Source organism: Salvelinus namaycush, chromosome 33, assembly GCF_016432855.1.
Source record: "Salvelinus namaycush isolate Seneca chromosome 33, SaNama_1.0, whole genome shotgun sequence".
Classification (NCBI taxonomy): domain Eukaryota; kingdom Metazoa; phylum Chordata; class Actinopteri; order Salmoniformes; family Salmonidae; genus Salvelinus; species Salvelinus namaycush.
Genome location: NC_052339.1, coordinates 17,107,126 through 17,129,625, shown reverse-complemented (window position 1 = coordinate 17,129,625; position 22,500 = coordinate 17,107,126). Strand labels below are relative to the sequence as shown.

At 44.9% G+C, this 22,500-nt stretch overlaps 1 protein-coding gene across 1 annotated transcript in view; it reads right to left on the bottom strand.

Annotated features, from left to right (window-relative positions):
- Positions 1–5,184: 5,184 nt before the first annotated feature.
- LOC120028131 (guanine nucleotide exchange factor VAV3) overlaps positions 5,185–22,500 on the bottom strand; it is a 134,652-nt gene continuing 117,336 nt past the window's right edge. The window contains exons 24-27 of the mRNA XM_038973325.1: positions 16,483–16,570; positions 15,738–15,867; positions 8,005–8,156; positions 5,185–6,856 (exon numbers count right to left, since the gene is read on the bottom strand). Of these exons, the coding sequence (XP_038829253.1) occupies positions 6,812–6,856; positions 8,005–8,156; positions 15,738–15,867; positions 16,483–16,570 (415 nt within the window). The 3' untranslated portion in view covers positions 5,185–6,811. The remainder of the gene's footprint in view (positions 6,857–8,004; positions 8,157–15,737; positions 15,868–16,482; positions 16,571–22,500) is intronic.

Below are 22,500 nucleotides of genomic sequence, written 5' to 3'. Positions count from 1 at the left end.
CTTTTCAGTGTGAGGTGGATTGAAGCAGCTACATCTTTGCCCCTCTCTGTCACCGTCCACCATCTGTCGTCCTGGCGGTCCTGTCGCTGCTGGCGGTCTGCTGGTGTGGCCGGCTGGCGCTGCCCAGGTAAGGCTGCCCACCATGGGCAGGGGACCTGGAGACTCCTGGACCCTCTCTACCCCTATGGTGGCAGAGCAGGGTGAGGCGGGCGCGAGGTTAGCAGCCTGACCCTGTGTGTCTCATCTTGTCTGCCGCACGTCCACCCAGGAAGGAGCAGATGGCCAAAGAGACCATCACCCACACATGCACATGCACAGATGCACACAGACACACACACACTATAGTCATTCAAGACTGCACACACACAGAGACACGCAAACACTATAGTCATTCAAGACTGCACACACACAGACACACACACACACACACACACACACTATAGTCATTCAAGACTGCACACACACAGACACACACAAACACACACACACTAATGTCATTCAAGACTGCACACACACAGACACACACACACACACACACACACACACACACACACACACTATAGTCATTCAAGACTGCACACACACAGACACACACACACACACTATAGTCATTCTAGACTGCACACACACAGACACACACACACACACACTATAGTCATTCAAGACTGCACACACACAGACACACACACACACACACACACACTATAGTCATTCAAGACTGCACACACACAGACACACACACACACACACACACACACTATAGTCATTCAAGACTGCACACACACAGACACACACACACACACACACACACACACACACACACACACACACTGTAGTCATTCAAGACTGCACACACACACACACAATAGTCATTCAAGACTGCACACACACACACACACACACACACACACACACACACACACACACACACACACACACACACACACACACACACACACACACACACACACACACACACACTATAGTCATTCAAGACTGCACACACACAGACACACACACACACACACACACACACACACTATAGTCATTCAAGACTGCACACACACAGACACAAACACACTATAGTCATTCAAGACTGCACACACACACACACACACACACACACTATAGTCATTCAAGACTGCACACACACACACACACACGCACACACACACTATAGTCATTCAAGACTGCACACACACAGCCACACACACACACACACACACACACACACTATAGTCATTCAAGACTGCACACACAGACACACACACACTATAGTCATTCAAGACTGCACACACACAGACACACACACACTATAGTCATTCAAGACTGCACACACACAGACACACACACACACACTATAGTCATTCAAGACTGCACACACACACACACACACACACACTATAGTCATTCAAGACTGCACACACACAGACACACACACACACTATAGTCATTCAAGACTGCACACACACAGACACACACACACACTATAGTCATTCAAGACTGCACACACACACAAACAGAACATATACAGTGCACACATGATTACGAACCCAATAACATGACCTTGCTTCTCCCTTTAATGAAAGCAGTGAAATCTGTTCATTTCAGTGATATTGTACTACAGCTTTCATTTTCACCATGCTTGCACACTCACCTTCAATGTCTGTGGGTGGGATGGGGGAACGAATGAATAGCACTTCACTATTGGTGTAGTGTGTGACAGACACACGCACACAAGGACACATGCGCGCGCGCACACACACACACACACACACAGAATATGTCTTCATATAATAAACACCTGTTTGTTTGTTTTATTCTCTTATCTGTTGTCGCTTCCTTCTCTCATTGGGCTGGTTTGTGCCTCATGCTAACAGCATGCAGAGCATTCCTTCGTTTACCCGTTTACCTCATTAGATGCGCACCAATTAGCCAATTAGAACTCTGGAGCAGGCGCTCCGGTGGTTTTAATTAAAATCTAAGTGCAAATAAACTCTCTTTAAAAAACAACAGTGTTTCCTTTGGTCTTGGCTGTGCATGCAGAGGCAACACAATAACAACCACTTAATGAATCCTACTTAGGCTCAAGCTAATTTAGAAACAAGAATAATTTAAGCAGCTAGCAGAGAGAAGAAAAAATGAATAAACAGACACTGCAATGATATTAAAAAGAAGCCATATACATTTGTGTTTATTGTGTGATATTTACATATTTACAGTATGATACAATACTATGTGGTTATGTTCCACACTGAACTCAGATTGCACGGCTATAGGTTAGTTAGGCCACAGTGGCAGGTTGCCATGGTGTTTAGACTCCAGAATGTCAAATATAGGTACAGTAGACATATTTGGCTTCATAAATGATGTTCTAACAAGGTGAACAATGCACTATACAGAGTGCCACAACTGAGAGACACAGTACAGACAGCAGACCGTTCTGTTGTTGATCAATATAACTATGGCTTCTTATCTGTAAGAAAGGGCTTTAATGGCTTGTCCATGACTACCGGTGAGATGATGGTTGTTTCAGTTACAAAAGACAAAAAATAAGTCTGTATGTGGCTGTCTGGTGGAGTAGACTGAAACACCTGAAACATCTCCTCTCTATTTTACAATATAACAGAGTATATAGTGTATATCCTATCCTGGTATGAAGATACAGTGCTGGGTTTCAACCACTTCACCGAGACAGGGACAGGGAGAGAGTACAGAGAAGCAGAGAGAGAGAGAGAAACAGAGAAAGAGTTCTAGATATAGAGGGCAAGATGGAGGAAGGGCATAGTAAGAGGGAGAGAGAGAAATGAACAGATTGTTGGATGTAGTGGGTGTGCTAGGTGAGGAAAGATAGTGTAGAGATCAGATCATTGATACCCTTGAGGCTTTATTCTGTTCTCTCTGGGTAGAGGATAAAGACACACACAGGGAAGGAAGAAGCCCTGCTAGTGTAAACCCTTTACCGTCGGAGTTCACCTCTCGTGGAAAAGGCGGGGGAGTAGATTACTAGATCCCATGCTTAGAAAGGATGTTCATATCTCTCTGTGTTAGTAGATTACTAGATCCCATGCTTAGAAAGGCTGTTCATATCTCTCTGTGTTAGTAGATTACTAGATCCCATGCTTAGAAAGGCTGTTCATATCTCTCTGTGTTAGTAGATTACTAGATCCCATGCTTAGAAAGGCTGTTCATATCTCTCTGTGTTAGTAGATTACTAGATCCCATGCTTCAAAAGCCTGGTTGCAACCGGAAATGTTCTCTCTGTTATGTCTATGGTGGGGCTATCATTTTAAAGGCAACTCCTAAAGCATCTCATAATGAATTCAAACAACCTCCAGTCCACACTGCCATAGGAAGAGGCCATAAGTAAAGCATGGTTGAAGGTGGAGGAGACATGCAGAGAAAGAGGTGAGGGGAAAGATGTGCTTATGCTGCTGCCATCTGGTGGTAGCTAACATGCACTGCAGTTAGAAAACAGAGTAGGGGTGGATGGGGACACTTCACAATGCAACCTGTACACACACTATCATATTCCATCAAAACAATTCAAAAATAAAAAAATACATCTCTTATACACATTTCATCATATCAAGACATTATCCAGATGGCTTGCACATTAAAACAAGTAAAACACATAGTTCAGCTGGAATTTGAGCTGCCTTCACTTCAAAAAAGCATAATGCCATTGTGGTGGGAAACAGTTCAAATAAGCACAGGAGAGTCACAGGAGAGGACAGTCTTTCACTCCACTGATTCCTTACTACAGTTCAAACACTACATTTCCCAGCATTCTGAGGACCAGATTCACATCATAATCCATTTTGTGCCTCAATGACCAGCATCAACACACAAAAGAACCACAGGAAGACAGCAGAGTTGTATTCATTAGTGCACACCGTAGCAAAACAATTGAAAACGAATATGAGCGTGTATTATTGTTCAGGTAGTCCCTTCCTGTTTAAGTCTGCTTGCTCCCATTTGGTGCGTAGTGAATACCACCCAGACGACAGAGACATTGCTGAGGCATTGAATACCTCCCCTTTATAGTTATAACCCTGATGATTTCATATGTTTTGTTGCACAATATAATCTTTATAATAGTATATACATCGCGTATGTACTGTATGATCATTCAATATTATACTATGGAGTATGTATGGATATTGAATGGGTGAACTGAAGACGGTTATGGCTGTGCCGTGTGTGTGTGCCCGAGTGTGTTTGTGCATGTGTGTTTGTCTAGCAGCTCTCCTCCCAGACACCACCACCTGAACTATCACCTCACAGAACTGTAATGAACACATTGTGGCATAGCATAAACCTGTCAATCAAAGTCAGAGGGTTCAGACTACGGCATACAGATGCTGGTGCAATTGCATTGGGACTAAAAAGCCGCATGAGTGAAAACACTGATCACATCACCTCCCATGTTCTTCTGTACTGACTATTACACTGCATTGTCTGTGGTGACTTTTACATTATTATACGGCCTGATCCGCCTGCCGGAGTGTGTTTCTGAGTGTGTTTCAGTGTGAAGTCATTATTCCCTCAAATGTTGCTAAATCCCTCTCATTAGAGGATTATGAAGGAAGGAAGGCACTGCCTGGAACGTCTACTGGAAACCCCCTTCCGGGGAGAGGGGAGGGGAGAGTGGAGAGAGAAAAGAGAGATAAGGAAAAGGAGAAGAAGAAAGGGAGAAAAAAAGGGGGTTAAAAGAAGAGAAAGAGAAAGGGAGAAAGAGAGAAAGGGAGAGAGGGAGTAAGAGAAAGAAAGAAAGAGAGAGGGGGTAAGAGAGAGAAATAGAGACAAAGAGAGGGAGAAAGAGACAGAGACAAAGAGAGAGGGAGAAAGAGAGAGAAATAGAGACAAAGAGAGGGAGAAAGAGAGAGAGACAAAGAGAGAGGGAGAAAGAGAGAGAAATAGAGACAAAGAGAGGGAGAAAGAGAGAGAGACAAAGAGAGAGAGAGAAAGAGAGAGAGACAAAGAGAGAGGGAGAAAGAGAGAGAGACAAAGAGAGAGAGAGAAAGAGAGAGACAAAGAGAGAGGGAGAAAGAGAGAGAGACAAAGAGAGAGGGAGAAAGAGAGAGGGAGAAAGAGAGAGAGACAAAGAGAGAGAGAGAAAGAGAGAGGGGGAAAGAGAGAGAAATAGAGACAAAGAGAGAGAAATAGAGAGAGACAAAGAGAGAGAGAGAAAGAGAGAGAGACAAAGAGAGAGGGAGAAAGAGAGAGGGAGAAAGAGAGACAAAGAGAGAGGAAGAAAGAAAGATACAGAAGACAGAGGGCTGGAGGCCCCATCAGTAGGGGTAACATGAGACAGTGTTTACAGGCCAATCAGAGTATTCCCTTTTGTTTTCTGTCAGAAGGAAGAGAAAGAGCGGAGAGAGAAGAGAGAGAAGAGAGAGAAGAGAAAGCGGGGGCCTCTTGCGTCCGTCGTAGGGTAGCATCGCATCACTAGCTTGTTCCCTGACAAGCCAGCCAGGTCCCTATCAGATCAACACACAGCGGCAGCCCCTAACCCAGCCTGCTGTACAGCTGGAGAGATGAGAACATGAGGGGCGGGGTGGCGATGATATCCCCCAACATCCCTCTCTCTCATCTTTTGTGTGTGTGGCAGGTTGGTATTTACTGGGATGACTCATGTACTAGATGCAGCTCTGCAGGGTGGTCACTAGCTGCCACAGCCACAAAGTCATAAAATCCCTAATCCCTAATCTTAACCCTAACCTTAATCACACTACTAACCTTGTGCCTAACCCTAAATTAAGACCAAAAAGCGAATATTTTTTACGATATAAACTATTTTGACCTTGTGGCTGGACCAGCTAACAAAGACCGCTCAGCTCTGCCTCCAGGACAATATTCATCCCAATAAACGTCAACCTGTGCGTGTGTCGTGTTCAGTGGCAGAGATTGTAATCTGTGAGGATGGGTGTGGGAGGTGTTTCATGACAGTATTAGGGTTAAGTAGCTTGCTCAAGGTCACATTGACAGATTTTTATCCTTGTCGGCTTGGGGACTCGAACTAGCGACCTTTCAGCGCTCAAACCACAAGGCTACCTGCCGCCCTGTGTGTGTGTATTTGTGTGTGTGTCTCTTCTCTCTCTCTCTTTTCTCTTTCACTTTTCCAAATCCTTACACAGTCTTAGCTATATTCTGGGTGGTGTGGACGGATGGATAAATGGATGGATGGATAGATGGATGGGCAGCATTTAAATATTTCAGCGACAACTTGCGGTAGCAGTATTGACAGAGGGAGAGAGGTGGATGTGAAGGAGAGAACTGGGTTCTGGCAAAGGTCCTTCCCCTGCTGACAACAAAGCTGTTGAAGTGGTGGAGCAGAGCAGAGAGAATCAGTCACTAGACTGTTGCAGAGAGAATCAGTCACTAGACTGTTGCAGAGAGAACCAGTCACTAGACTGTTGCAGAGAGAATCAGTCACTAGACTGTTGCAGAGAGAACCAGTCACTAGACTGTTGCAGAGAGAATCAGTCACTAGACTGTTGCAGAGAGAACCAGTCACTAGACTGTTGCAGAGAGAATCAGTCACTAGACTGTTGCAGAGAGAACCAGTCACTAGACTGTTGCAGAGAGAACCAGTCACTAGACTGTTGCAGAGAGAACCAGTCACTAGACTGTTGCAGAGAGAACCAGTCACTAGTTCATCGAGAAACCCCTCTTTTCCCAAAGGTCTCTGGGACGTCGCTGACAGCCAATAGGAGGGCTGGAATCCCAGATAAGGAAGTCCCATCTCAGCAAGCTGTCAGATCAACCATAGAGGGTCCAGTACTAAACCAAACAGTATTTTTCTTTTTCACTCCTCTCCTTCTTCCACATAGGTAGATGGAAACCAGCCCACCTGCGATAAAAATAATAAAAATTATTGTTAAAAATATAGCGGTAGTGTGTGTGTGGGTGTATGTGGACTGTTGTTACACACACACACCCCCCCCCCCCCCCCCCATAACCTTCAAGACGACACCTGAGTGGCTTATGATGGTGATACTTTTCAATAGGCATCTGGCAGAGTGATTATCCTATTAGCCAGTTAACCAGTTAGCTTTTTAGCCAGTTAACAAGCTAACCAGTAAGCTGAAACGAGTTAGCATGTTAGCTTATTGTCTGTGAAGGCTACAGCTGTGCAGGGATAATAGCATCCAGCAGCAGTCCTTCACCAGCCTACTTCCTCGTATTATCTGATTCACTAGAGAGAGAGAAGCTCTATTCCCACAACCACAATGGCATTTAGAGTATTGCGATACTAGCTAGCACCGATCCATCTATTCCACTCTGAAGACGGACACAGTGCAGAGCTCTGCTCCAGAACACTGTTTAGTGATCACTAGAGCAGAGTCAACAGACAGACAGACACCAGGGCTCAATAACAGGGAACAGATCTCAGTTCTACACAGCAGCTCGAAACAAACACACTCACATTATTTGAGACCCACTGGGCAACAGACGTCAGTTCAACGTCTAGTTTTCATTTCAATTTGGTTGAGTTGTCAACTTACGTGAATTCAACGTGAAATCAATAAATACATTTTACCATATCATTAAAAGTTGGGTAAAAAAATACTAAATGCCCTTTTTGAAAATCAAATACATTTTCCATATTGATGCAACGTCATCACGGAGATTTTTGGGTTGAAATGACGTGGAAACAACGTTGATTCAACCATTGTTTCCCTAGTGGGGAGCCACTCACATACATACTTCTTAGACCAATTGTCAAAGTTGGATATAGACACACACATAACTGCACACTCACACAATAACATACTTACATACATAATGCATTTGAATAGGACCTGTTCATAGGCAATATCAAACAGGGATACAGAGACCTAACCATGAGAGAAGCATTTATACCATGTTGGTATGTATATATGGTATGTACTGTATGTTGCTTGTTTTGTACTTGACTCTCTCTCCCCACCTCCCCACAGGGATAACAGATAGGTGATTGGATGGAGAGATTGATTGGCGTCTGGAGGGACCACTCACCCTGCCGCTGACCTCTCCCCTCCACCAGCCATTGGCTCCTGACTTGGTGTAGATCTTGACTACGTCTCCCTCCTGTAGAGACAGCTCTCTGGTGTCCCTGGAGCTGAAGTCATAGCGGGCTATCGCCATACCCATCACCTTAGGGGTGAACACTGTGGAGAGGGAGAAGAGAGGGAGAAAAAGAGAGAGAAGGGGAAGAGAGGGAGAGAGAAAGAGAGAGAAGGGGAAGAGAGGGAGAGAGAAGAGAGGGAGAGAAAGAGAGAGAAGGGGAAGAGAGGGAGAGAGAAAGTGAGAGAGTGAGAGAGAGAGAGAGAGAGAGAGAGGGGGGGGCAGAAAGAGAGAGGGATAGAGAAAGAGAGAGACAGTGAGAGAGAGGGGGGGGAAAGAGATACAGTGAGAGAGAGAGAGCGAGAGAGAGAGCGAGAGAGAGAGAGAGAGAGAGGGGGGGGGCAGAAAGAGAGAGGGAGAGAGAGAGAGAGAGAGAGAGAGAGAGAGAGAGAGAGAGAGAGAGAGAGAGAGAGAGAGAGAGAGAGAGAGAGAGAGAGAGAGAGAGAGAGAGAGAGAGCGAGAGAGAGAGAGAGAGAGAGAGAGAGAGAGAGAGAGAAAAGCAAATAAAAGAGTAAAGAGAGAAAGAGAAAAGAAAACGAGAGGGATGGTTAATCATACACTTCAAAATAAGAAGTCAGCTTCTACATAAGACCAACTCATATTTCTCTCTCACACTGAGATGGATGTTATCCTCTCTTTCACCCCAGACAGACACAGTCTGGAGGGAGATGTGGAGGCGTGCATAATCGCATCACTCTCTTCTCTCTCCCCCCTTTTCCCCCTGTCTTAGCCCAGCCCCATTTAAATAAATGATATGTGCAAAGCCAGGTCCAAATGAAGTGTCTGTTTTGATTGTGGGCTTGATTGTGTCAACAGCGTAATCCACACTCATATGGGTGACTGGGTTGATTATAAACCAGCCCGTTTGAAGGGAGAAACACTAAAAGGTTCCTCCAATCTGTCTCTACTTGGATGCTACGTTATCTTTAACAGACCATAGACTGCATACACACAAAAAAAGCCTGTTGCTCTACAATGATGTCTTCATACATTTTGTATGTGTATTGTAGAGTACGGTGCTGTGATTAGACCATAGCTTTGTTTTATTATGATGCTTCAACACATCCCATCTGAAATACAGCCAGGAGAGAGAGAGAGAGAGAGCGAGAGAGAGAGAGAGAGAGAGAGAGAAAGAAAGAAAGAGAGAGGGGGAGAGAGCGACAGAGAGAGGGGGAGAGAGCGACAGAGAGAGAGAGAAAGAGAGAGAGAGACAGAGAGAGAGAGAGAGAGAGAGAGAGAGAGAGGGGGAGAGAGCGACAGAGAGAGAGAGAGAGAGAGAGAGAGGGGGAGAGAGCGACAGAGAGAGAGAGACAGAGAGAGAGAGGGGGAGAGAGTGACAGAGAGAGAGGGGGAGAGAGAGAGGGGGAGAGAGCGACAGAGAGAGAGAGACAGAGAGAGAGAGGGGGAGAGAGTGACAGAGAGAGAGGGGGAGAGAGAGAGGGGGAGAGAGCGACAGAGAGAGAGAGACAGAGAGAGAGAGGGGGAGAGAGCGACAGAGAGAGAGAGGGGGAGAGAGCGACAGAGAGAGAGAGGGGGAGAGAGCGACAGAGAGAGAGAGGGGGAGAGAGCGACAGAGAGAGAGAGAGAGAGAGAGCGACAGAGAGAGAGAGAGCGACAGAGAGAGAGAGAGAGAGAGAGAGAGAGAGAGAGAGAGAGAGAGAGAGAGAGAGAGAGAGAGAGAGAGAGAGAGAGAGAGAGAGAGAGAGAAAGGCAGGCTGGCTGTGTGGGCATGTGTGTGTGTGGGTGTGTGTCTGCTGCTGCTGATGTGAAATACCTTGGCTTGTGAAGACACGGTAGAGACCGGTCTGTCTGTCTGTCTATGAGCTGCAGTCATGCAAGATAACAATGGGAAAAGACAGATATGGAACTGGAGCTGGTTAGCTCTGCTGGGTACATGGCAGGTTTGGACTGTAATACTACTGCTGCTGTGGAAAGATGCTTCACTGGCCTGACAGCTTAAATAGGGCATTTTGATTGGTCTGAAGAGGTGCCATTCAGGGTCACTGGGGTGTGATATGATGACCCAGTCAGGGTCAATCTACTTGGGCCATATCTTGGTGGTAACACAAATACAAACAAACGCTATGTATGCACATGCACACACACACACACCTACACACCTACACACCTACACACCCACACACACACACACACACACACACACACACACACACACACACACACACACCCAGGCAGATGGAGGGAGCTGGGATGTGAGATGTGGCACACTGCGCATGCTAAACAGTCAGGGCCCAAAATGAAAGGAGAAGAAATAAAAAGTGGTACCTGTACCTGACCAGAAAGGAGCGGAGGAGGGAGGAACAAAGCTGTAGCCGGCAGGAGTTACATACGTCAGCCCACAGAGCAATGGGGCTATGGCAGGGGAGAGGGAGAGGGAGAGGAGAGGAGAGGGGAGGGGAGGGGAGAGGGGGGGGAGAAAGCAGGGGAGAGGGAGAGGGAGAGGGAGAGGGAGGGGAGGGGAGGGGAGGGGAGGGGAGGGGAGGGGAGGGGAGAGGGAGAGGGAGAGGGAGGGGAGGGGAGGGGAGGGGAGGGGAGGGGAGGGGAGGGGAGGGGAGAGGGGGGGATGGGAGGGGAGAAAGCAGGGTAGAGGAGTGGAGGGGAAGAGGGGAGGAAAGGGGAGAAAGCAGGGTAGAGGAGTGGAGGGGAAGAGGGGAGGAAAGGGGAGAAAGCAGGGTAGAGGAGTGGAGGGGAAGAGGGCAGGGTAGCATAAAGGAGAGAGAAGCGAAGGGAAAGCATGTTTAATCCCAACTCAAAGTTTACAGGCAAAAGAAGTAGCTGGCAGCAGAACAGTGCAGTTTGATAGGACATGAAAATATCCTCTGACCAGAAACCCAAACAACCACAGCAACTTCACTGAGCTAAATGATTGTCCCCCGTAGAATGCTCTGCTGGACTACTTTCCTATTTCCTATTTCTATTCAAAAACCCATCCAGGGACAAAACTGAAGTTCAAATCAGTTATTTGAAAATGTCCATTCCTTTTATGAATGTGTTGATTTCCGATAAATGGACACATTGATTTATTTAACATACAGTACATTTTTCAAACGCTGCCCATTCATATTTTATGAGATATTGAATTTACATTAATAGCATTGAAATGAAATTTACCCAACTGTGTTTCTTTGTGTCCAGACTGTGTGTGTGCGTGTTTACCCCTCTCAAGCATCCTGCCACCCCATGCACCTGCTATCCGCTCTGGCAGTTCTGGCCCTCATCCTGCTACCATATGAATCCCCGTCTGACCAGCAGGCCCAGAGCAATGCAACAGAGCTGATGTCAACCATGCAATATGTTTACCCTGCTCACAGTCACAGGCCTAATAACTGCTGCTATACAGCCCCACACAGAGACATTTTATTCATGAGCCACTGCTGCCTATCCATACTAACAACCCACTGTCTGCTGTGTTGGGTCATAATCATATGAATACGAACTTCATACACACACACACACACACACACACACACACACACACACACACACACACACACACACACACACACACACACACACACACACACACACACACACACACACACACACACACACACACACACACACACACACACACACACGAGTGTGCAGGCACGCAAGCAACATACACCAACCAGACTCCCTGGTCAACTCTTGCAAGCATATCCTCAAAAAATGGATATTAGAAGAAGCTCATTGAAAGCCTGGTTTCTATCACAGGGAGGAAGATCAGAGGAGAAATCTGATGAGCATTTTAATATCTGTAGGTTATATCTCTCTCTCTCCTCTGCAGGAAATATGTTTCCATACGACCGCCTCTGAGTGGCCAGCTTCCTCTAGACACATACTGTATCATGCAGGTAATAACCTACATATTACCCATGTGTGATGGATCACCAGCGATGCTATGGTCCTCAAGAGAGTTGATTAAGGTTGTCAATTCCAGTAACTTTCTCCAAATTCCCTGGTTTGCCAATTTTCCTGCTTTTCCATCCTGCTTATTCCATCCTGCTTATTCCATCCTGCTTATTCCATCCTGCTTATTCCATTTTCCAACTGGGAAGTCTGATGCTGCTGGGGTTGTTTTTGGTATAAATCAACAGGGACCAGGAGGGTTTTGAGATATGCAGACATACACAGCAGAGTCATGTCCAAAACAGAACATCAACTGCGTTGGCATTTCAGCCATGCTGATAGAAATGAACAACTACACAAAAGAGTGATTTACAAGTAAAGAATGGAGCTGAATTCTATGAGTTGGGGCCTTAGAGAGGATGAACGAGAAGGAGAGAGGATGAGAGAGAAGGAGAGAGAAGGAGAGAGGATGAGAGAGAATGAGAGAAGGAGAGAATGAGAGAGGAGAGGATGAGAGAGAAGGAGAGAGGAGGAGAGAGGATGAGAGAGAAGGAGAGATAACAAAAAGAGAGAGAGAGAAAAAAACAGGTTGGAATTCAATTATCTCAGTGAGGGACGAGTTGTTTTCCATCCTTCCTCTCTGTATGTGTGTTTGTTTTTAGGCCGAGAGACATTCGAGAGCCATTTGAGTGACAAGCGGAATGAAAAGTGAGACATGCAGCATCCAGCTTCTGACTCACAAAGATCCTCTGCCTTTCGGTTCTGTTGTGTTTCCCCAGCACTTGCAACACGACCTTCAGCGAATCCTGGGAGTTTTTCTTGCGCTTTTCACACGGTGACATATGGTGCTACAATGAAATCTAATCTCAGCACTGATTGCGATGCGTCATAAACTCTCCATCAACCCCAGAGAGAGGCTCCAGTGCTGCGGGTGTGCTGCCAGTGTCGGGTACTGCATTTAACCCCTTCCTCACCACTGGGATCCAACATGCCACGTCTTATCCATGCTGTACCAGCAGTACAGGACTATACAGTATTCATGATGTACAGTAACACAGTGCTACTAACACCGTTTTAACTGACAGGGACCACCACTACATTCTGACTCCGATTGAGAATCACTTCTATTAAAACTAGAACTAGAAACAGATTCAGAACCATCCAGTCCACAAACTAGTCCACAAAACCAGTCCACACACCAGTCCACAAACCAGTCCACAAAATCAGTCCACAAACCAGTCCACAAACTAGTCCACAAAACCAGTCCACACACCAGTCCACAAAATCTGTCCACAAACTCGTCCACAAAACCAGTCCACACACCAGTCCACACACCAGTCCACAAACTAGTCCACAAAACCAGTCCACACACCAGTCCACAAACTAGTCCACAAAACCAGTCCGCAAAATCTGCCCACAAACCAGTTCACACACCAGTCCAAAAAATCAGTCCACAAACCAGTCCACAAAACAGTTCACAAACCAGTCCACAAACCTGTTCACAAACCAGACCACATACCAGTCCACAAATCAGTTCACAAAGCAGTCCACAAACCAGTTCACAAATCAGTCCACAAACCAGTCCACACATCAGTTCACAAACCAGTTCACAAGCTAGTCCACAAACCAGTCCACACATCAGTTCACAAACCAGTCCACACACCAGTCCACACACCAATCCACAAACCAGTTCACAAACCAGTCCAAAAAAAAGTTCACAAACCAGTTCACACACCAGTTCACAAACCAGTCCAAAAACCAGTTCACAAACCAGTCCACAAACATGTTCACAAACCAATCCACAAACCAGTCCACAAATCAGTCCACATACCAGTCCACACACCAGTCCACAAACCAGTTCACAAACCAGTCCACAAACCAGTCCACAAACCAGTTCACAAACCACTCCACAAACCAGTTCACAAACCAGTCCACAAACCAGTCCACAAACCAGTTCACAAACCAGTTCACACACACAAGTTCATACAACAGTCCACAAATCAGTTCACACACCAGTCCGCAAACCAGTCCACAAACCAGTCCACAAACCAGTCCACACACCAGTTCACAAGCTAGCCCACAAACCAGTCCACACATCAGTTCACAAACCAGTCCACACACTAGTCCACAAACCAGTTCACAAACCAGTTCACAAACCAGTTCACAAGCCTTCCCCAAACCAGTCCACAAACCAGTTCACACACAAGTTCACACACCAGTCCACACACCAGTCCACACCAGTCCACAAACCAGTTCACAAACCAGTTCACAAACCAGTCCACACACCAGTCCACACACCAGTCCACACACCAGTCCATAAACCAGTCCACACACCAGTTCACACACCAGTCCACACACCAGTCCACAAACCAGTCCACAAACCAGTTCACACACAAGTTGACACACTAGTCCACACCAGTCCACAAACCAGTTCACAAACCAGTCCACAACCCAGTTCACAAACCAGTCCACAAACCAGTCCACACACCAGTTCACAAACCAGTCCACACACTAGTCCACACACCAGTCCACAAATCAGTCCACAAACCAGTCCACAAACCAGTCCACACACTAGTCCACACACCAGTCCACAAATCAGTCCACAAACCAGTCCACAAACCAGTCCACACACCACAGAAAGTGTCAGATACTATACACTATTTGATTATAATAGCCTCCCGGGTGGCGCAGTGGTCTAGGGCACTGCATCGCAGTGCTAGCTGCGCCACCAGAGTCTCTGGGTTCGCGCCCAGGCTGGGCTGGGTTCGCGCCCAGGCTCTGTCGCAGCCGGCCGCAACCGGGAGGTCCGTGGGGCGACGCACAATTGGCATAGCGTCGTCCGGGTTAGGGAGGGTTTGGCCGGTAGGGATATCCTTGTCTCAGTATGTAAAAATGTAATAAAATGTCCTCTCTCTAGGTGTGTTGCTGTGCTCACAGTGAAATGTCACCCAGCACACACTCTTTACCCAAGACTTATCAGTCAGCTATCGCAGCCATAGCAACACCATTCTAAGCCAGGTTTCTGTGGTACTGTTCATAACAAACTCTCCTTTTTTTCAACCAAACCTGTTTCTAGAACTGCCACTAGACCTGCATCCCTTCACTAGACAGTAAAAAGCCTGTTTCTAGAACTGCCACTAGACCTGCATCCCTTCACTAGACAGTAAAAAGAAAGAGCAGTATACAGTATAATTCATATTTTCACTGTCTCAGCAAAGAGCTTACCCAAAACAAAAGCATGCATGAATGTACCTAGCCAAATATCTCTCCTGGGAGGTTAGTATTCAGCGTCATGGTAGGCAGTCATCACATGATAGGAATCGAAATTCAGTGATGAAGAGTTTGATTGTTATTTGCAGGTCCTGACTACAGACCTAAAGGAGGCAGTGCCTTAATTAATGTGTACACTCTTTGAAAAAAGGGTTCCAAAAGGGTTCTGCGGCTGTCCCCATAGGAGAACCATTATAGGTTCCAGATAGAAACCTTTTTACATCCAGGAAGAACTCTTTTGGGTTCCATGTAGAACCCTCTGTGGAAGGGTTCTACATGGAACCCAAAATTGTTCTACTTGGAACCAAAAGGGTTCTACCTGGAGCCAAAAGGGGTTCTTCAAAGGGTTCTCCTATAGGGACAGACGAATAACCCTTTTTAGTTCTAGATAGCACCTTTTTTTCTAAGAGTGTAGTGTTGTACTGTGTTCATGTTGTGTTGTGTATGTAGTGTTGTACTGTGTTCGTGTTGTGTTGTGTATGTAGTGGTATTTTTATACTCACTGTTTCCTCCAGGTCTGTTGGTGTGGAGCATAGCAGCATTCTCCTGCTCTCTGTAGGGGAACTGCAGTGTGGTGTCCAGGCTTCTGAAGCCTTCCCTCAATGAATGGTGTTTGTAGTACTCAATTAGTTCCTGTCACACACACACACACACACACACACACACACACACACACACACACACACACACACACACACACACACACACACACACACACACACACACACACACACACACACACACATATTCTCACAATTAGCCAAATAGCCTCACACAACAACACCATTGGCATGAAAATTATTTATGAAAAAATAGTAGTGTGCTCTATATAATTCTAAATCTGTTTTAAAATGTCCTCTGTCCAATACCAATTAAATGAAAACAACAACATGATTAACTTAATATGAAGATTAAAAGTTTGGGTGAAATAAAAGTAGCATACATGTACAGAGTAGGACTAACAGTAAAATGTCTTTCTAACCGCAGCTGAAGGAAACACAATCCTGGGTGAATAGAAGGGAGAGAACACATCCAATCCACCCTGGACCGATCCCTGTCTATAACTCTCTACAAGGCCTACGGGCAGTAAAGTAAATCACACCAGTAATCCACCTCTAATCAGAGCTATTTTCACACAGCAAGGGGCTAAAAATAAATTCATGTTTTGACATTTAATTAAAGAAACGCTGAGTGATTTATTTATGTGCGAAATGCAGAGGTGGTGCTATGAAAGGGAAACAGACTCACTAATATACTCCTGAACTTCTTGTTCTCTGCGATGTGGAAGCAGGCATCTCTGGTCAGGATCTTGATGTGCTTCACGTCATTGTTGTACCTGTGGGCCATGAATAAGGGATGAGTGTAATGTTCTGCTGATCATTGAGATCGATCCCCCAGTAGACCCATGCGGAGCGACCGCTGCCATGGTAATGCATGGGCCCAAAGGTTTCTGCAGCCTGGTCTCATAGACTACACGTTACATAGTAACTGTAAACCATGGACACGCAAATTAGTATGAAATGTTACGAATGGTATGTTTACATAAAACAGAAGATTAATTAAGGCAAAAACAAAAGGAGCGTGAATGGTAGGGTTGGATGGGTGTGCATATAACGCAAACGTCTAGCAACCCAAAAGTTGCGTGTTTGAATCGCTGCATGGACAACTTTAGCATTTCAGCTAATTAGCAACTTTTCAACTACTTGCTACTTTTTAAAATTACTTTGATACTATTTAGCATGTTAGCTAACCTTTCCCCTAATCCTAACCCTAACCTTAACCCTTTCAGCTGACCCTTCCCCTAAACCTAACCTTAACCCTTTAACCTAATTCCTAACCTTAACCCTAACCTTTGGGTTCGGATTTCTAAACTTAAAAAAAATCCAGTTATACTGGAGACATGAGGGGTGCCAAAGTCTGGGTCTACACCAGAAGTGAATGGTTATCTGTAGGTGGAAGGTATATATATGGTGGATGTAATTAAGCTTGGAATGTATTGAGTAAAGGAAATATAATCACATGTTGGCAGGCACTGATAAGGATGGAGAGCTGTGGATTAGTGAGAAAGGGGGTCGAGGTCAGGTCAGGTCACCTTAAGGGAGAAGGAACAGTTTGTGGCCCCGTATCACTTACAGTTGAAGTCGGAGGTTTACATACACCTTAGCCAAATACATTTAAACTCAGTTTTTCACAGTTCCTGACACTTAATCCTAGTAAAAAGTCCCTGTCTTAGGTCAGTTAGTATCACCACTTTATTTTAAGAGTGTGAAATGTCAGAATAATAGTAGAGAGAATGATTTATTTCAGCTTTTATTTTTTTTGCCACAACTTTGGAAGTATGCTTGGGGTCATTGTTCATTTGGAAGACCCATTTGCCACCAAGCTTTAACTTCCTGACTGATGTCTTGAGATGTTGCTTCAATATATCCACATAATTTTCCTGCCTCATGATGCCATCTATGTTGTGACGTGCACCAATCCCTCCTGCAGGAAAGCACACCCACAACATGATGCTGCCACCCCCATGCTTCACGGTTGGGATGGTGTTCTTCGGCTTGCAAGCCTCCCCCTTTTTCCTCCAAACATAACGATGGTCACTATGGCCAAACAATTCTATTTTTGTTTCATCAGACCAGAGGACATTTCTCCAAAAAGTAGAATCTTTGTCCCCATGTACAGTTGCAAACCGTAGTCTGGCATTTTTGTGGCGGTTTTGGAGCAGTGGCTTCTTCCTTGCTGAGCGGCCTTTCAGGTTATGTCGATATAGGACTCGTTTTACTGTGGATATAGATACTTTGGTACCTGTTTCCTCCAGCATCTTCACAAGGTCATTTGCTGTTGTTCTGGGATTGATTTGCACTTTTCGCACCAAAGTACGTTCATCTCTAGGAGACAGAACGCGTCTCCTTCCTGAGCGGTATGATGGCTGCGTGGTCCCATGGTGTTTATACTTGCGTACTATTGTTTGTACAGATGAACGTGGTACCTTCAGGCGTTTGGAAATTGCTCCCAAGGATGAACCAGACTTGTGGAGGTCTGCAATTTTTTTTCTGGGGTCTTGGCTGATTTCTTTTGATTTTCCCATGATGTCAAGCAAAGAGGCACTGAGTTTGAAGGTAGGCCTTGAAATACATCCACAGGTACACCTCCAATTGACTCAAATGATGTCAATTAGCTTATCAGAAGCTTCTAAAGCCATGACCAAATTTTCTGGAATTTTCCAAGCTGTTTAAAGGCACAGTCAACTTACTGTATGTAAACTTCTGACCCACTGGAATTGTGATGCAGTAAATTATAAGTGAAATAATCTGTCTGTAAACAATTGTTGGAAAAACGACTTGTGTCATGCACAAAGTATATGTCCTAACCGACTTGCCAAAACTATAGTTTGTTAACAAGAAATTTGTGCAGTGGTTGAAAAACGAGTTTTAATGACTCCAACCTAAGTGTATGTAAACTTCCAACTTCAACTGTAACTTCCTGCCTAGTAATAAAGATGTCATGTTTAGAGAGAAGGAGGAGACTCCACCAAAATTGGGGTATATATTACCACTTGTGGAAATATGTATATGTCTTATGCAGCTGTATGACCCAATGGGAGAACAAACGTGGTTTAATCTGTTTGGGCTAGGGGGCAGCATTTTCACGTTTGGATGAAAAGCGTGCACAGAGTAAACTGCCTGCTACTCAGTCCCAGTTGATAATATATGCATATCATTAGTAGATTTGGATAGAATACACTCTGAAGTTTAGTGGGAAATCTGAGGTTTGTAGTTTTTCAACTCTTGGCCTATCGAATACACAGTGTCTATGGGGTCATATTGCACTTCCTAAGGCTTCCACTAGATGTCAACAGTCTTTAGAACCTTGTTTGATGCTTCTACTGTGAAGTGGGAGCGAATGAGAGGGGATTGAGTAAGGTCTCTCCCAGAGTGCCACGAGCTAGTTAGCTTGCGTTCCATTGCATTTCTGAAGACAAAAGAAATTCTCCGGTTGGAACATTATTCAAGATTTATGTTAAAAACATCCTAAAGATTGATTCTATACTTCGTTTGACATGTTTCTACGGACTGTAACGGAACTTTTTGACTTTGTCTGTTCCTAGTGATCGCGCGTCATGAATTTGGAATACTGAGGTAAACGCGCTAACAAAAAGGAGGTATTTGGACATAAACTATTAACTTTATCGAACAAATCAAACATTTATTGTGGAACTGGGATTCCTGGGAGTGCATTCTGATGAAGATCATCAAAGGTAAGTGAATATTTATAATGCTATTTCTAACTTCTGCTGACTCCAACATGGCGGATATCTGTTTGGGTTGTGTTGGTCTCTGAGCGCCGTACTCAGATTATTGCATGGTTTGCTTTTTCCGTAATTAAAAAAAAAAATCTGACACAGCGGTTGCATTAAGGAGAAGTATATCTTTAATTCTGTGAATAACACTTGTATCTTTTATCAATGTTTATTATGAGTATTTCTGTAAATTGATGTGGCTCTGTGCAAATTCACGGGATGTTTTGGAGGCAAAGCCAAATGTAAACTGAGGTTTTTGGATATAAATATGAACTTGATCGAACAAAACATACATGTATTGTGTAACATGTTGTCCCGGGAGTGTCATCTGTTGAAGAATATCAAAGGTTAGTGATTCATTTTATCTCTATTTCTGCTTTTTGTGACTCCTCTCTTTGGTTGGAAAATCGCTGTATGCTTTCTGTGACTAGTTGCTGACCTAACATAATGATATGTTCTGCTTTTGCCGAAAAGCCTTTTTGAAATCGGACACTGTGGTTGGATTAATGAGAATTGTATCTTTAAAATGGTGTCTAATACTTGTATGTTTGAGAAATTTGAATTATGAGATTTCTGTTGATTGAATTTGGCGCCCTGCAATTTCATTGGCTGTTGGCTAGCGGAACCCCGTTCCTAGACAGGTTAAGCTTTACTAATCGTCCGTGAGTTTTAATAGGTTCATTTAGAACCTGAAACCCTAACCCTATAACCTAGCTAACGTTAGCCAGATAGCTAAAGTTAGCGTTAGCCCCCTAGCTAATGTTAGCCACAACAAATGAGAATTTGTAACATATCATACTAACTGTAATTCGTACCATATCATATGAAATGGATGATGGATACCCACAAATGAATACATACCATACGAAACGTAACATATCATACGAAATGCCCTGAGACCAGGTTGGGTTTCTGACACATGAGTGATGGAGAGGGGGGTGTGTGAGTGTGTGTGTGTGTATGTGTGTAGACGTCGATAGACAGGGGCACCATTCCTCATTACCAGTTGTTATTCAAGGGACCAGGGGAGGGGGCTGATGGAAGGGCAGTCGCCCCCATTTAGAAGGTCTCAGCAGGGCAGAGTGGGGCAGGGAGGAGGGGAGGGTATGGAGGGTATAGAGACACAGAGCCAATAGCGTCAGCCCCTTTGTCTGTCTCTCTCAAAGAAAGCCCTGTCCTCTCTTGATCTCTATTAGTCTCCATTATTATCCTCTTATCTCCCTCTTAGAGCCGTAATCCCCCAATAATATGGCCTAATCCATATTCTACGCACCAAAACAAACCCCAGTGACGGGCCTATTGTACACTGAAATGCCAGAGCTTAATTTAGACTGACTGGACCCTCTTGGCTGGAGTCGCTGTAGCTTGTGGAAGAAAGGCGGCAGGGCCTCAATAACACAGCAGTGTGATGCAGAGGGAGCCAAGGATAGGGCATTGTCTGTTTCAAACACTTTCTTAATGTAGTTTCCACATAGATGCAGAGTTTTCTTTTTTCTCTTTTTCTCTCGTTTTCTTTGTGATGGTTTAAATAACCTTGAGCAGGCTGTCTAACAGTCTCTCTGGGTCTCTTCACTAGTGCTGCAGCGGCATGCTTCGCACGCAAGCAATTAAGACTTCAGCTCTGGTGGAAATGGAAGGCATTGAAAAGCTCTGCCTTCGTAAGAGAGGAAAAAGGAGGAGATGAATTAAGGGAACGTTTCAAGCAGCCTCTCTCTCTCTCTCTCTCTCTCTCTCTCTCTCTCTCTCTCTCTCTCTCTCTCTCTCTCTCTCTCTCTCTCTCTCTCTCTCTCTCTCTCTCTCTCTCTCTCTCTCTCTCTCTCTCTCTCTCTCTCTCTCTCTCTCTCTCTCTCTCTCTCTCTCTCTCTCTCTCTCTCTCTCTCTCTCTCTCTCTCTCTCTCTCTCTCTCTCTCTCTCTCTCTCTCTCTCTCTCTCTCTCTCTCTCTCTCTCTCTCTCTCTCTCTCTCTCTCTCTCTCTCTCTCTAGGGTGGCAGGTAGCCTAGCGGTTAGAGCGTTGGGCCTGTAACTGAAAGATCACTAGTTTGAATAATCTGCTGACGTGCCCTTGAGCAAGGCACTTAAACCTAGAACTATGTACTCGGTACTATGTACCTAGTACCATGGCTGACCTTGTAAAACAACACTGCACCTATCCGTATGTGACAATTAAACATCTTGTTTTTTTACCCTGCATATCATTGGCATGTTCCAACCTGTCTGAACATTACAGGACCGTAATCTGTCTATCTACAGCATACAAACAGCCTGGGGGGACTGAAATGATACAGTGATAACACACAGAAGTGTTATTTTCCCATCTACCTCACATGGGGTTTACATGTGCTTGCAGCAATGCTACGCAGCACGTAAAACAAATACCACTCTACTGTAGCACTCACTTATCAGAATCGTAACTCCTGCACGCCTCACCTCATTGTTGTAATTATTTTGTAAATTACTTTTTAATGCACAATACAATGCATGTATTGTCCAATGCCGTCCTTCAGCCCATGCACTTATCCAGAGCAGAGCAACATACAGTACAGTCTGTGCAGAAAGTCAATGGTAGGACTGAACCAGCATCTCACTAGCACTGACAGAACCAATAATTAACGCAAGCTTTAAGATGACTATTTGCAGGGTGTGACTGTGCTGTGCTATACTGTGTGTGCTGTGCTGAGCTGTGTTGTACTGTGCTATGCTATTCTGTGTTGTACTATGCTATGCTATTCTGTGTTGTACTCTGCTGTACTGTGCTGGGTGTACTGTGCTGAGCTGTGCTGTGTTGTGCTGTGTATGCTGTACTGTGCTGTACTGTACTGTACTGTACTGTGCTGTATTGTACTGTGCTGTACTGTGCTTTACTGTATTGTATTTTGCTGTACTGTGCTGTACTGTGCTGTACTGTACTGTGCTGTGCTATACTGTACATTGCTGTACTGTGCTGTATTGTACTGTACTGTGCTGTACTG